The following is a 12813-nucleotide window of genomic DNA, read 5'->3' on the forward strand; positions in this document are numbered from 1 at the left end:
ATTAGGGCTTCACATGGCCAGCCGATTGATCAGATTGGGCCTCTTCAACTGCCCAGCCCAGGTAGGGGCCAAAGTGGGGTGTTGCACGGCCATGTCCTCTTTGTAACTAGGTCAAGGTCTGCTCACCCACCAGGATCCCATCCCAAAACATCACGATTGAGGGACTTTTACTTTCTGTGGGAGGACAGTCAGCATATTCTGATGCCCTACTGACTGGGTCAGAAAAGGGGGGGGGAAGAAAGGAAGTGGGTAGGGATGGGGGAATGTTGTTTATGTTTATTTATTTTGCAGAACATGATTAAGCTTTGCCTTTGCAATGAAATAACAAAAACCAAGTAGGCACAAATAAGAAAGAGTGGGGGAAATTGTTGATAGTTGTTGTAGCAAAATGAGTGATTTTTTTTGTGAAAGTTTGACAATAAAGAACCATAGATTGAAGCTTAGATGAGCACTTGCGATGAAAATATTGATAGAGCAGAGATAGGTTCGCAACATCTCTTCTGTGCAACAATACTCCATTTCAGGATGCATCTGGCTCTTATACAGATAGAGGATTGTGCCAGGAGTTAGATACCTTCTGGAGCATGAGAATGATGCAACCATAAATCTTCTAGTGAAGATCAGATCCAGAAGCTTATCAAAATAAGGAGACTCTTTTAAATGAGAACCATTCATGCCAAGTGGGGATCAGAGCATTGGTAGTGAAAAGATAAAAGCTTGGATTTGGGTGCATTAAAATTAACCAGCCATTGCACCACAAGGTGCAATGGGGAAAAAAGAGAGATGTTGGTCGTTGTGTTATCTGCATATATGTCAATGAATGAACTTAGAATATGATTTGGGAAATCGTTAATGAAAATAAGAAAGAGAGTTGGGTCCAGGATAGATTAGAGGCATGCCAGCATCAATACTTAAACCTTTGGACTTCTGCCTGTTAATGACTACTTGTAAAAAACTTATCGGAGAGAAAAGATTCGATGGTTGAGAAGACATTTCTAAATATTCTATAACTGAAAATCTTGTGAGGAAAACCCTATCAAATGCCTTTCATATGTCAAGAACTATTGCTCTTGAGAAAAAACTCTTGTCGATAGATTCACTATATGAAATTATGTGTGCGTTTGGATTCTTAATCCGGCAGGGGGATGTGATGTGTCTAGTGTGTTAGGTATAAGTTGGTGTTAAGTTCATGCTTGCATGCCTTCTCGCTTCCAGCTTATAACCCGACCAGTTTCCTTTTCAGAGTCTTCCTTCTTCATTACCTTCCTCTGTGGCAGGGACATTTCCAAAGAAGACCCCAAATATCCCTAAATGTACTTTAAAGTAGCACAGCATTTACATTTGCACTCTACTGTCCCCACAATGATGAAGTAAGTATCTCGGGGATTATCGCTAAGAAAATTGATCATACTCTGTCTGCTTATCCTTCAGCCATCATCTCTGTGGAAATTTTAATATTCACAATATTGAATGACTAGTTCACTTAAAACAGATGACAAAGGGAGATTTTGTCATGATTTCTCCCTTGCTTATGATCTAACTCAGATAGTAATGAACCCACTCGCATACCTGATGCTGATGGACAATTTGCAAGTCTTTTAGATCTTTTTCTAACAACATGTCCTAGTCTGTACTCTGCTAGGATTTTCTGATCACTCGGTTCAATAAAAATAAAACAAAGTATAGCAAAATCCCAAACATCGATAGCTGACTGGGACAGTTTCTAAATATTTATATTGGAACGGTCCCTACGCTCTATGTTGAAAAAGAATACATTGGATATAGCATCAATTAATAATTAATGAATAAACAATAATATAAACAACAACAAACAATAACATAAACAATAACAAACAATAACATAAACAATAATAAATGATAACATAAACAATAACAAACAATAACATAAACAATAATAAATAATAACATAAATAATAACATAAATAAATGTAACTTTCAAAATAATATTTTAGAATAGTAAAAAAATAATTTGATAATAAAAAAAAACACAACATAGTTATTGTTCACAAAATAAATAAAATAGAGAAGAATTATTTATATATTTTTTTCCTTTTGTTAAAAATAAATTTGATATTTTTCTGGAACCTGAAAAAAAAAAAAAAAAAAAAAAAAGAAGAAGAATTCTTATAAGCATAAGCAGCAATTGTGAAAAAGATTTTGCTCACCTGCCCTTGTACTTCTAAATAAGCCATGAGGTGGTCAGGGTTTGTTCTAGCATAAAGTGACAGCAGATAATTATGGATGGAACAGTCCTTCACATTCAGTTCCTCCACACAGAACTTAAGGTAACGTATTGCTTCATTGCTCTACAGGAAATAAATAGATTAGTCAAATTTATTCAAGATGAAGCTGATTATTAAAAACTGTTATTAAAAAAAAAGCATGCAAAATCAACACAACATATCTTAATAAGAATTGATGCAAACAACATTTCTTCTACTTCTGTCATCTCCCAATTGGATTGAAGAAACTGAGGAATTGTAAATTTTTTCAAGGCCATTAAAAACATTAAACAATTCTTCTGACACATCCTGTGTGGGGCACTTAGGCAATACCAACAAGTTTCAAAAGTAGAACACTTGACATTCTGCCATTCTATCAACTTTTTCATAATTTAAGATGAAACAGTTGGTGTGAATGGCACAGGTACTTTTATCTGCTCAAAGCTAAATCTTTGGATTGTAATTAATGCTAAGAAGATGAAATTATAAGAAAAAAATCTAAAGTATAGCAGACATTACAAAAAAAACTAATGATACAGAGTCTGTGTTTTACTATGAAATGAAAGCTGAATTCAATGAATTTGAATGATTAGGAAAAAAACTGTGAATATTTATTTCATCTGAAATCTTTCTCATCTCAAATAAATTTTAAAATTTGAACAGATTTAGTTTTGGCGAAGAAATATTTCAGAAGTTGATATATAGATAACATTTGAACTTCTTTAACAACAGATGGTGTGAATTGTTGGCCAGAGTGTAGCTCGTGCAATAAAACAAATCTGGACGTAAAAATCCTTGCAAATCCTACTTGAGTGAGGTCAGCATATAAATAATATGATTGGGAGTTTTGCTAAATGTCAATTTTTATAAATGTCTCAAGAATTGTTGTGGCCTTATTTTAGGGGTTCACAATATCAAACAGGAGAGTCTGTAAAGTCATGTCAACGATTAGGCTGGCATGGAATCTCTGATTAGAGAGTCCAAAATGGCTGCCTTTCACAGCGATGGGAGAGTCCATGTGAAGACAGGAATAGGGGTGTCAGTTACCCCAGAATACCCCCCTCCGAAGATTTATTTCCCTGAAATATAATTTTTTCTCTTAGGGTTGACTTCCACGGGGTCTGTCAGCTTCCTTTTTCTCGTGGAACGACGTATTTCTGTACTGGTTTGAGGGGGTTCCAGATCAAATGCCTCATATAGGAGGTCCATCGTCTCTTCTTCAGATGGAATTTCACTTGGCTCGTCTGAAGTGCGTTTGCGAATTTGGTTTAAGTGTTTCTTATGTGTGGAGTGTGGTCCTTCCACCATATAGACCATACGACCGATCCTGTTAATGATCGTTCCCCGCCCCCAGAAGGTACTATTACCTTTATGCATTTGGAAAAATATCTTTTCTCCCAGCATGTAGTTCTTCTTGGGTATCATCAGCTTGGTGTGTTTTACCTGCTTTGGTAATAACTTATCAAAAACTGGCCGTATTTTCCTTGCAAACATTACTTCCGCTGGAGACATCTGGGATGGTGTGTTTTCGTTGGGCGTTATGCGGTACACCTGAAGAAATTGTTGTAGGGCTTTTTCGGATGGCGTGTCCTTAGCCTTCTTCAAAGCTCTCTTCAGTGTGTCCACAAATCTTTCCGCCTGGCCGTTTGACCTGGGGTGGTATGTCAAGTTGTAATGTGGTCCACTCTTTAATGAACTCTTTAAAGTCCCCGGACGTAAACTGAGTGCCGTTATCTGACACTAAACAGTCGACCACTCCGAATCGTGCAAATAACTCATGAAGAGTTTTTATGGTGAAGTCCGTAGTTGGGCTCTTACATCTAAAGACTTCGGGCCACTTGGAAAAACTGTCCACTATTATAAGGTAGTAGTGTCCATCAAGTGGTCCTGCATAATCCACATGTATTCGTGACCATGGATAGTCAGCTTTGGGCCATGAACTGAATTGAATAGGTGGTGCTTTCGCAGCTAGAGCACATCCTCTGCATGATTTCACTTTTTCTTCAATGTCCTTGTCCATGCTTTTCCAGTACATGTATGAACGCATGAGGCTCTTCATTCTGGTGGCGCCAGGGTGTCCTGTGTAAAAATCCTTGAGGATTTTTTTTATGTAGAGTCGCTGGAATAACTACTCTATCTCTGTATAGTAGAACCTGGTCGCACACTGAGAAAGCTTCTGCTACTTGTTCATCCGATTCCAGTTTTGCTTTTGTTTCTTTTATAAAATCGTCACTCTCGGCTTCTTTTCTTATGTCGTCTAGGGTAACCAGAAGTTCTTTCACTGTGTTACATAGAATCAAACTGTAGTCCTTCTCTGATTGGAGTGATGCGATAACAGAATCCTCAAGCGGTTCTCCAGTTTTTGGTATTAACCGGGATAGGCTGTCAGCATGTCCTACCTTCTTTGATGGTAGAAACTCCATTTCGAAGTCGTAATTGAGTAGGATTGTTCCCCATCTTTGCAGTCTGTTTGCCATGTGTAGGCAATCCTTTTCTTGAACCAAAGATAGCGATGAGCGGCTTATGGTCCGTTTGAAGCTTAAAATGTCTTCCATGTAAAAATCTATTGAATTTAGTCACAGCGAAAATAATACTTAGAGATTCTTTCTCTATTTGGGAATAATTCTTTTCCGCTGGTAGTAGGGTTCTAGACGCATGTGCTATCGGTTTCGTTGAACCATCAGGCATTTTATGTAGGATGCATGTGCCGATTCCATATGCGCTAGCGTCACTAGCGACGATTATGTCCAGTTTCGGATTATAATGGGTCAGGAACAGTTCTGATGTGAGCACGTTTTTTAGCTTTTCGAATGCAGTCTGGCATTCTGTGGTCCAATCCCAAACTTTGTCCTTCCTAAGTAGCTCGTTTAGGGGTGCACGTAAAGTATGCAGGTTTGGAATAAAAGCTTGATAATAGTTGGCTAAGCCTAAGAAACTTTGCAAAGTTGTTAAGTCATGTGGCTCAGGCATATTTCTTATCGCTGTGGACCTTTCAGGATCGGGCCGTCTACCGTTCTTGTCTATTATCTGACCAAGGTATTTAATTTGGTTGAGAAAAAATTCGCATTTGGTGTCTTTCAGTGTGAAGCCATACTCACTTATTTTTTCAAATACCTGAAAAACATGTCTTTTATGTTCTTCTATAGATTCACTTTTTACTAGAATGTCATCTAGGTATCCTATAGAAAAATCAAAGCCGCTCAACATAGTGTTGATTATTTGCTGAAAGATAGCCGGGGCGACCTTGATCCCGAAAGCTAACCTATTAAACTTAAACAGTCCCCTGTGGGTGGTAATACACAAGAGTCTGGAGCTTTCTTCTTCCACGGGAATTTGTAGGTATGCTTCGCTTAAATCTAGTTTTGAGAAAATTTTTCCTCCATTGAGTTTCGTAAATACTTCCTCGGGGCTAGGTAGCGGGTAGTGGTGATCCCTTAGTGCTGCATTCAACCCTGTCGAGAAGTCTGTGCAGACTCTAATATCCATTGATTTTTTCTTTATGTATACAGTGGGGGCAGCCCACTCACTGTAGTCGACTTGGGTCAGTATTCCTGCCTTGACGAGTCTATCTAGCTCCTCGTCAATTTTTTGTATGGAGGCAAATGGTATGCTGCATTTCTTTTTAAAAACCGGGGTGATGTTATCTTTTAATTTGAACTTCGCCTTCATTTTTGTGCAGCAGCCTAATTTGCCCGAAAAAACATTAGGAAATGACTCCATCAAGTCTTCCTTAAGTTTTTTTGCTTCGGCTGTAGGGCTGTCTATTTTCTGACAAAAATCGCCCATGGGCGAGTCCCAGAGTTCAAATTGTTGAATCCAGTCTGTTGCGAAAAGATTATTTGATTTCTTTAACACAAACATTTTTAGTGTTAAAGTTTTGCCCTTCAATGTTACATTTGTAGTGACTTCGCCTTCAAACCTAATGCGTTCTCCCGTTACCGAGTGAGCCACTCCGTTGGTTTGTCTCATTTTTGGTTTGCCAATTTTACACCAAGTATTATAGTTTATTATGGACAAATCTGAGTCACTGTCAAGTTGAAGCTTTACGTTTTTGTACCCGATTTTGACTATTACGTACTTCCATACATTGTCATCTTTCCCTAGAATTCTCGTCGTTTTGACGTAACTCTTGCGAGGTCCTTTTACTCTGCAATGCGAGGCTTTGTGGCCATTGTGTCTGCATAGATCGCATTTACGGGACCGATAAGAACAATCTTTCTGCCAGTGGAGTTCTCCACATCCTTGGCATGGGTAACGTGGTAAATCAGGCTTATTTTGGTATGTTTCCTGAGTATTGCGTTTGGTTTTCACTTGACTTTTTGGGAAGAACAGTTTTTTATTTTGCACTTTCTTGATGTACGATACATTTGTCTCTTCTATATTTCTGGAGTCCTGTTTCTCAGAAATAATTCTTTGGCATTCCTCAGCCAATTTTTGAAGGGTAATGTCCGGTTCCTTTTCGAGTGTGTTCAATGCCCTGCGTCTGATTTCAGCGTCCTTGGTTGAGACTAAACCTTGAATAAAAATCAAGACCTTGAAATTGTCGGCCGTTAACGAAGATAATTTAAAATTATCACAATGCCTGTTCACGACTGACGCAAATGTTGTGTAGTCTTGGTCTTCTTTGCGAGTCAGGTTTATACATTTCCATCTCTTATGGAATAAACTAGTTTTCGAGCAGTATAACTCCATTAAGGATTTTACAGCCTCGTAAAATTACAATTCGTTCGTCTGTTTTGGCAGTATATAGTCCACGAACTTACTATGTTCCATGGCTCCCAATTTTTGTAGTAAGAGACGAACCTTCATCTGCTCGCTCCAAGTTTTACAATCAATTCTGAACACGTCGCCGAATCTGCGGAAATAGGCTTCAAAAGTTAATTCTTCATCAGGCCGGTACTGAAAAGTTTCCAACGCTGACCAGATTGCAGTTTGGGAAAAAACGTCCTTGTCTGACTCTCTACTGTCTTTTTTAGATATAACCTTAGATAATATTTCCAACTTTCTCTTTGCTTGTTCTTGCATTTCAAGTATTTGGGCATTAAATTGTTTTCTTTCTTCTTCTCTTTCTTCTTCTCTTCATTTTCTTTCTTCTCTTTCTTCGAACCTTTCTGCTTCTCTTTGTCGTTTTTCCTCCTCCATTTGCTTTCTTTCTTCTTCTCTTTGCTTTTGAACTGAGTTTGCTGCAACCGTATCATAGCAGCTATTTATTTTGAAAGTTCTTCCATGTTGAAAAATAACTAGTCTCCGAATTTCTAGGTCTGAGAAATTTCACCAAGAAAAAAAACAATTTTATGAAGATGATATATGAAATAAATATTCACACATGAGGAGAGACAGAAGGAAAAGAAAAAAAAAGTTCCGTGTTGTATCTTAGCAGAAAATGTAATAAGACACTTAAAAAGTTTTTGTTTAATTTCCATGAAAGGAAAAAAAAAAAAAAATAGTGAATAACTGTACTATTTGTTGAAGTCAGAGAATTTTGCCAACATCAAAAGTATTTAAGAAATATCAGAGAGAGAAAAGAAAAAAAAAAATCTTTTAAAGTTACCGTTTTTTTCCTTTTTTTTTTTGTTTGAAGTCCATAAACTTTTTTAGTTTCGACTTTCAGTATTTTTCTAATTTCCTTTTGTCGTTGTTGTTGCTAAAATATTTTCCTTTTATAGAGTTGTATTTTTACAATCCTCGAATATGCTTTTATGGTCAGTACATATCCACATTGGCACGTTGGTAGAACTTGTTTCAATAAATAATTGTGAGTTAGATGCACGTGTCCTATGTAGAGTCGGTTTAATGACTTTTCTGTTTCTGTTTTTATTTTTCTCGTTCACCGTAACAGAGAAAAAAATGGTTGCTTGCCAGCTAACCACACGTGTGTTCAAAAATACAAAAGTGTAAATTCAAGTTCACCAATAACTTTTTTTTTTCCAGCATAGAATGTAATCTATTTCGTTTTAAAACAAGAAATTGATTAGGACAGCAATATATATTTTTTCTACTCACAGTTTTGGTTTGGCGATAACTTTCTTTTTTTTTTTTCTTGTTGTTGAAAAAAAAGAAGTAAACTTGTTGAACTTTTCAAAGCTGGTAAAAAAATTGAAAAATAGGAAAATAGACGTTTTTGATTATTAGTCCAAAGGAAAGGGTCCTTGTGAGGTTTTTTCATTCCTACGTCGCCAGATGTTGTGGCCTTATTTTAGGGGTTCACAATATCAAACAGGAGAGTCTGTAAAGTCATGTCAACGATTAGGCTGGCATGGAATCTCGGATTAGAGAGTCCAAAATGGCTGCCTTTCACAGCGATGGGAGAGTCCATGTGAAGACAGGAATAGGGGTGTCAGTTACCCCAGAACAAGAATGAAAGAGTTTTTATTGATTTCAATTTTCTCTGGAATGAAATATAAAAATGTTTACTTACATGTTGATGGTGCTTCTTGCTATTGTATTGCACCAAAGAAGGAATGAGTCTTTTGGCCTCAAGTCTATCTCTTTGCTTTTTCCATGCATTTACTGTGTCATGAGGAATGTGTTGCATAAGAACGGGGGAAAATTTGTAATAGAGCTCGATTTGATCCTTTAAAAGAAAGAAAAAAAATTTGTAATAGAGCTCGATTTGATCCTTTAAAAGAAAGAAAAAAAAAATTTGTAATAGAGCTCGATTTGATCCTTTAAAAGAAAGAAAAAAAAATTTGTAATAGAGCTCGATTTGATCGTTTAAAAGAAAAAAAACTTGTAATAGAGTTTAATTTGATTCTTTAAAATAAAAAAAATAAATTTGTAATAAAGTTTGATTTGATTCTTTAAAATAAAAAAATAAATTTGTAATAAAGTTTGATTTGATTCTTTAAAATAAAAAAAATAAATTTGTAATAAAGCTTGGTTTGATTCTTTAAAATAAAAAAATAAATTTGTAATAAAGTTTGATTTGATTCTTTAAAATAAAAAAAAATTTGTAATAAAGTTTGATTTGATTCTTTAAAATAAAAAAAAAATTTGTAATAAAGCTTGGTTTGATTCTTTAAAATAAAAAAAAAATTTGTAATAAAGCTTGGTTTGATTCTTTAAAATGAAAAAAAAAAAAATTTGTAATAAAGCTTGATTTGATTCTTTAAAATAAAAAAAATAAATTTGTAATAAAGTTTGATTTGATTCTTTAAAATAAAAAAAATAAATTTGTAATAAAGTTTGATTTGATTCTTTAAAATAAAAAAAATAAATTTGTAATAAAGCTTGGCTTGATTTTTTAAAATAAAAAAATAAATTTGTAATAAAGTTTGATTTGATTCTTTAAAATAAAAAAATAAATTTGTAATAAAGTTTGATTTGATTCTTTAAAATAAAAAAAATAAATTTGTAATAAAGCTTGGCTTGATTCTTTAAAATAAAAAAATAAATTTGTAATAAAGCTTGATTTGATTCTTTAAAATAAAAAAAATAAATTTGTAATAAAGTTTGATTTGATTCTTTAAAATAAAAAAATAAATTTGTAATAAAGTTTGATTTGATTCTTTAAAATAAAAAAATAAATTTGTAATAAAGCTTGATTTGATTCTTTAAAATAAAAAAATAAATTTGTAATAAAGTTTGATTTGATTCTTTAAAATAAAAAAATAAATTTGTAATAAAGCTTGATTTGATTCTTTAAAATAAAAAAAATAAATTTGTAATAAAGTTTGATTTGATTCTTTAAAATAAAAAAAATAAATTTGTAATAAAGCTTGGTTTGATTCTTTAAAATAAAAAAATAAATTTGTAATAAAGTTTGATTTGATTCTTTAAAATAAAAAAAATAAATTTGTAATAAAGTTTGATTTGATTCTTTAAAATAAAAAAAATAAATTTGTAATAAAGCTTGGTTTGATTCTTTAAAATAAAAAAATAAATTTGTAATAAAGTTTGATTTGATTCTTTAAAATAAAAAAATAAATTTGTAATAAAGTTTGATTTGATTCTTTAAAATAAAAAAAATAAATTTGTAATAAAGCTTGGTTTGATTCTTTAAAATAAAAAAAATAAATTTGTAATAAAGCTTGGTTTGATTCTTTAAAATAAAAAAATAAATTTGTAATAAAGCTTGGTTTGATTCTTTAAAATAAAAAAAATAAATTTGTAATAAAGTTTGATTTGATTCTTTAAAATAAAAAAATAAATTTTTAATAAAGTTTGATTTGATTCTTTAAAATAAAAAAAATAAATTTGTAATAAAGCTTGGTTTGATTCTTTAAAATAAAAAAAATAAATTTGTAATAAAGTTTGATTTGATTCTTTAAAATAAAAAAATAAATTTGTAATAAAGCTTGGTTTGATTCTTTAAAAAAAAAAACTAAATTTGTAATAAAGTTTGATTTGATTCTTTAAAATAAAAAAAATAAATTTGTAATAAAGCTTGGTTTGATTCTTTAAAATAAAAAAAAAATTTGTAATAAAGCTTGGTTTGATTCTTTAAAATAAAAAAAAAATTGTAATAAAGCTTGATTTGATTCTTTAAAATAAAAAAAATAAATTTGTAATAAAGTTTGGTTTGATTCTTTAAAATAAAAAAAAATTTGTAATAAAGTTTGATTTGATTCTTTAAAAAAAAAATTTGTAATAAAGCTTGGTTTGATTCTTTAAAATGAAAAAAAAAATTTGTAATAAAGCTTGGTTTGATTCTTTAAAATGAAAAAAAAAATTTGTAATAAAGCTTGGTTTGATTCTTTAAAATAAAAATAAAAATTTGTAATAAAGCTTGGTTTGATTCTTTAAAATAAAAAAAAAAATTTGTAATAAAGCTTGGTTTGATTCTTTAAAATAAAAAAAAAATTTGTAATAAAGCTTGATTTGATTCTTTAAAAGAAAGGTACTTGTGCAGAATTTAAACCAGACGTAGCTAACTGGCCACTTTGGTTTGCTTGGAACATGACGTCATGCGCTAGGGGTTGACTGTAATCTGATGTAAGATGCCAATCAATGCATGGCAAAGGAGCAGACGCACCTTGAGGAAAATATTGGAAGAAATAAGAAATCATTAAATTAAGTAAACAACACCCCCTCAAATGGCCATTCCTAACAATTTTTTTATAAGATGAATATCTACATCTTGGGTCAACAATCAGTTGCAAACGCCAGGAGCTTCTCAACAGTTATCTTTTCAAGATTAGGTGAAGACAGAAATTTGGTAATGATCTGTTTGTTTCCATCTTAAACCATATATCAGAAAACTACCCGGTTGGTGAAGTTTCTTCCACATCCTCTGTTTCTTTTCATGCCATTTTGACATTGTCTGATGCAACTGTAGAAAAGTCTACCTAATCGTAAGGGAAGATCCCGGCTGTCTTAATTTAACTTAAATTTTAAATATCGGTTGACTAGCTCCACAGGAAAAAAACTGTTCATGAAAAGAAAAACAATTTTTTAAAGTTTACTTTACTTTAGTTACAAATTTAAAGAAAAAAAAAAAATATATATATATATATATATATATATATATGTTTTTTTTTTTTCACACTTTATTTTCCTACTTTTACTCATGACTCCGGGTTTGATCCTTCCTACTTACCTACCATAACATTTTTTAAACCCCCCCCCCCCCCCGTCCCGGAAACAAACACTCGGGCAACGCCGGGTACCCCTGCTAGTATGTAAATATAATCACCAGAAAAAAAAAAAATAAAAATAAAACAAAATTTTTTTTTAAATTACCTACCGTAACAATTCGTTTTATTCTTATAACAAATTTTTTTTTTAAGTGAAAAATAAGCAAGTCTTTTCAAACAATTTTTTTTAATTTTTTTTTTGCCAAACAAAATTGAACAAAATTCATAAGAGAACAAATTTATTTTGTTTTTCATATTTTTTTAACAAGGGTTTTAGAAAAGCACTTTTTATGTGTTTTTCATGTATTATATATATATATATATTTTTTTAACAAGGGTTTTAGAAAAGCACTTTTTATGTGTTTTTCATGTATTATATATATATATATAATACATGAAAAACACATAAAAAGTGCTTTTCTAAAACCCTTGTTAAAAAAATATGAAAAACAAAATAAATTGGTTCTCTTATGAATTTTGTTCAATTTTGTTTGGCAAAAAAAAAAAATAAAAAAAAAAAAACATCTGCAACGTTAACAGTTCGGCCACCAAGAAAAGTCCATTCCAGTTGTTTAGGAAAAAAAAAAAAAAAAAAAAAAAAAACCACTACGGTAGGTCGGCGCGAACGTGAAAATATAATGTGAATTGTCCAGCACGCTAACCACTACGCCACAGAGCACTGCAGCTTAGTTTAGTGATTTTAAATAACTTCACATGAACGAACTACGAAGCCAAACCGGTGTTCTCTTCTCAACTGTTCCTTGTGAACGATCCCCAAACGGTGTTAAGTGGTGGCAGGGGGAGGAGGAATTTATTAGAGAGAAAATATTTTACCACTTCCATTGATCTTAACCGATTTTGGCCGTGACTTCTCAGCAGAAAAAGTATAGAAATCTAAGATTATCGAGGAATTTGAGAAATAATAAGCCTATAACACACCTCAGATATTGTTCTGCCGTTTGTGCATATTATATTTGCATGAAATATCTTGATTT

At 32.4% G+C, this 12813-nt stretch overlaps 1 protein-coding gene across 5 annotated transcripts in view; it reads right to left on the minus strand.

Moving 5' to 3' along the window:
- The window catches only part of LOC145293143 (vacuolar protein sorting-associated protein 18 homolog), a 326884-nt gene that overhangs the window by 43790 nt on the left and 270281 nt on the right, over positions 1 to 12813 (minus strand). For all 5 annotated transcript variants that reach the window (XM_080139563.1, XM_080139561.1, XM_080139559.1 and 2 more), the window contains 2 exons: positions 8662 to 8817; positions 2187 to 2327 (listed from right to left, as the gene is read on the minus strand). In XM_080139563.1, coding sequence (XP_079995689.1) covers positions 2187 to 2327; positions 8662 to 8817 — 297 coding nt within the window. The remainder of the gene's footprint in view (positions 1 to 2186; positions 2328 to 8661; positions 8818 to 12813) is intronic.

Source organism: Euprymna scolopes, chromosome 14, assembly GCF_053919585.1.
Source record: "Euprymna scolopes isolate OS-2025 chromosome 14, ASM5391958v1, whole genome shotgun sequence".
Lineage (NCBI taxonomy): Eukaryota > Metazoa > Mollusca > Cephalopoda > Sepiida > Sepiolidae > Euprymna > Euprymna scolopes.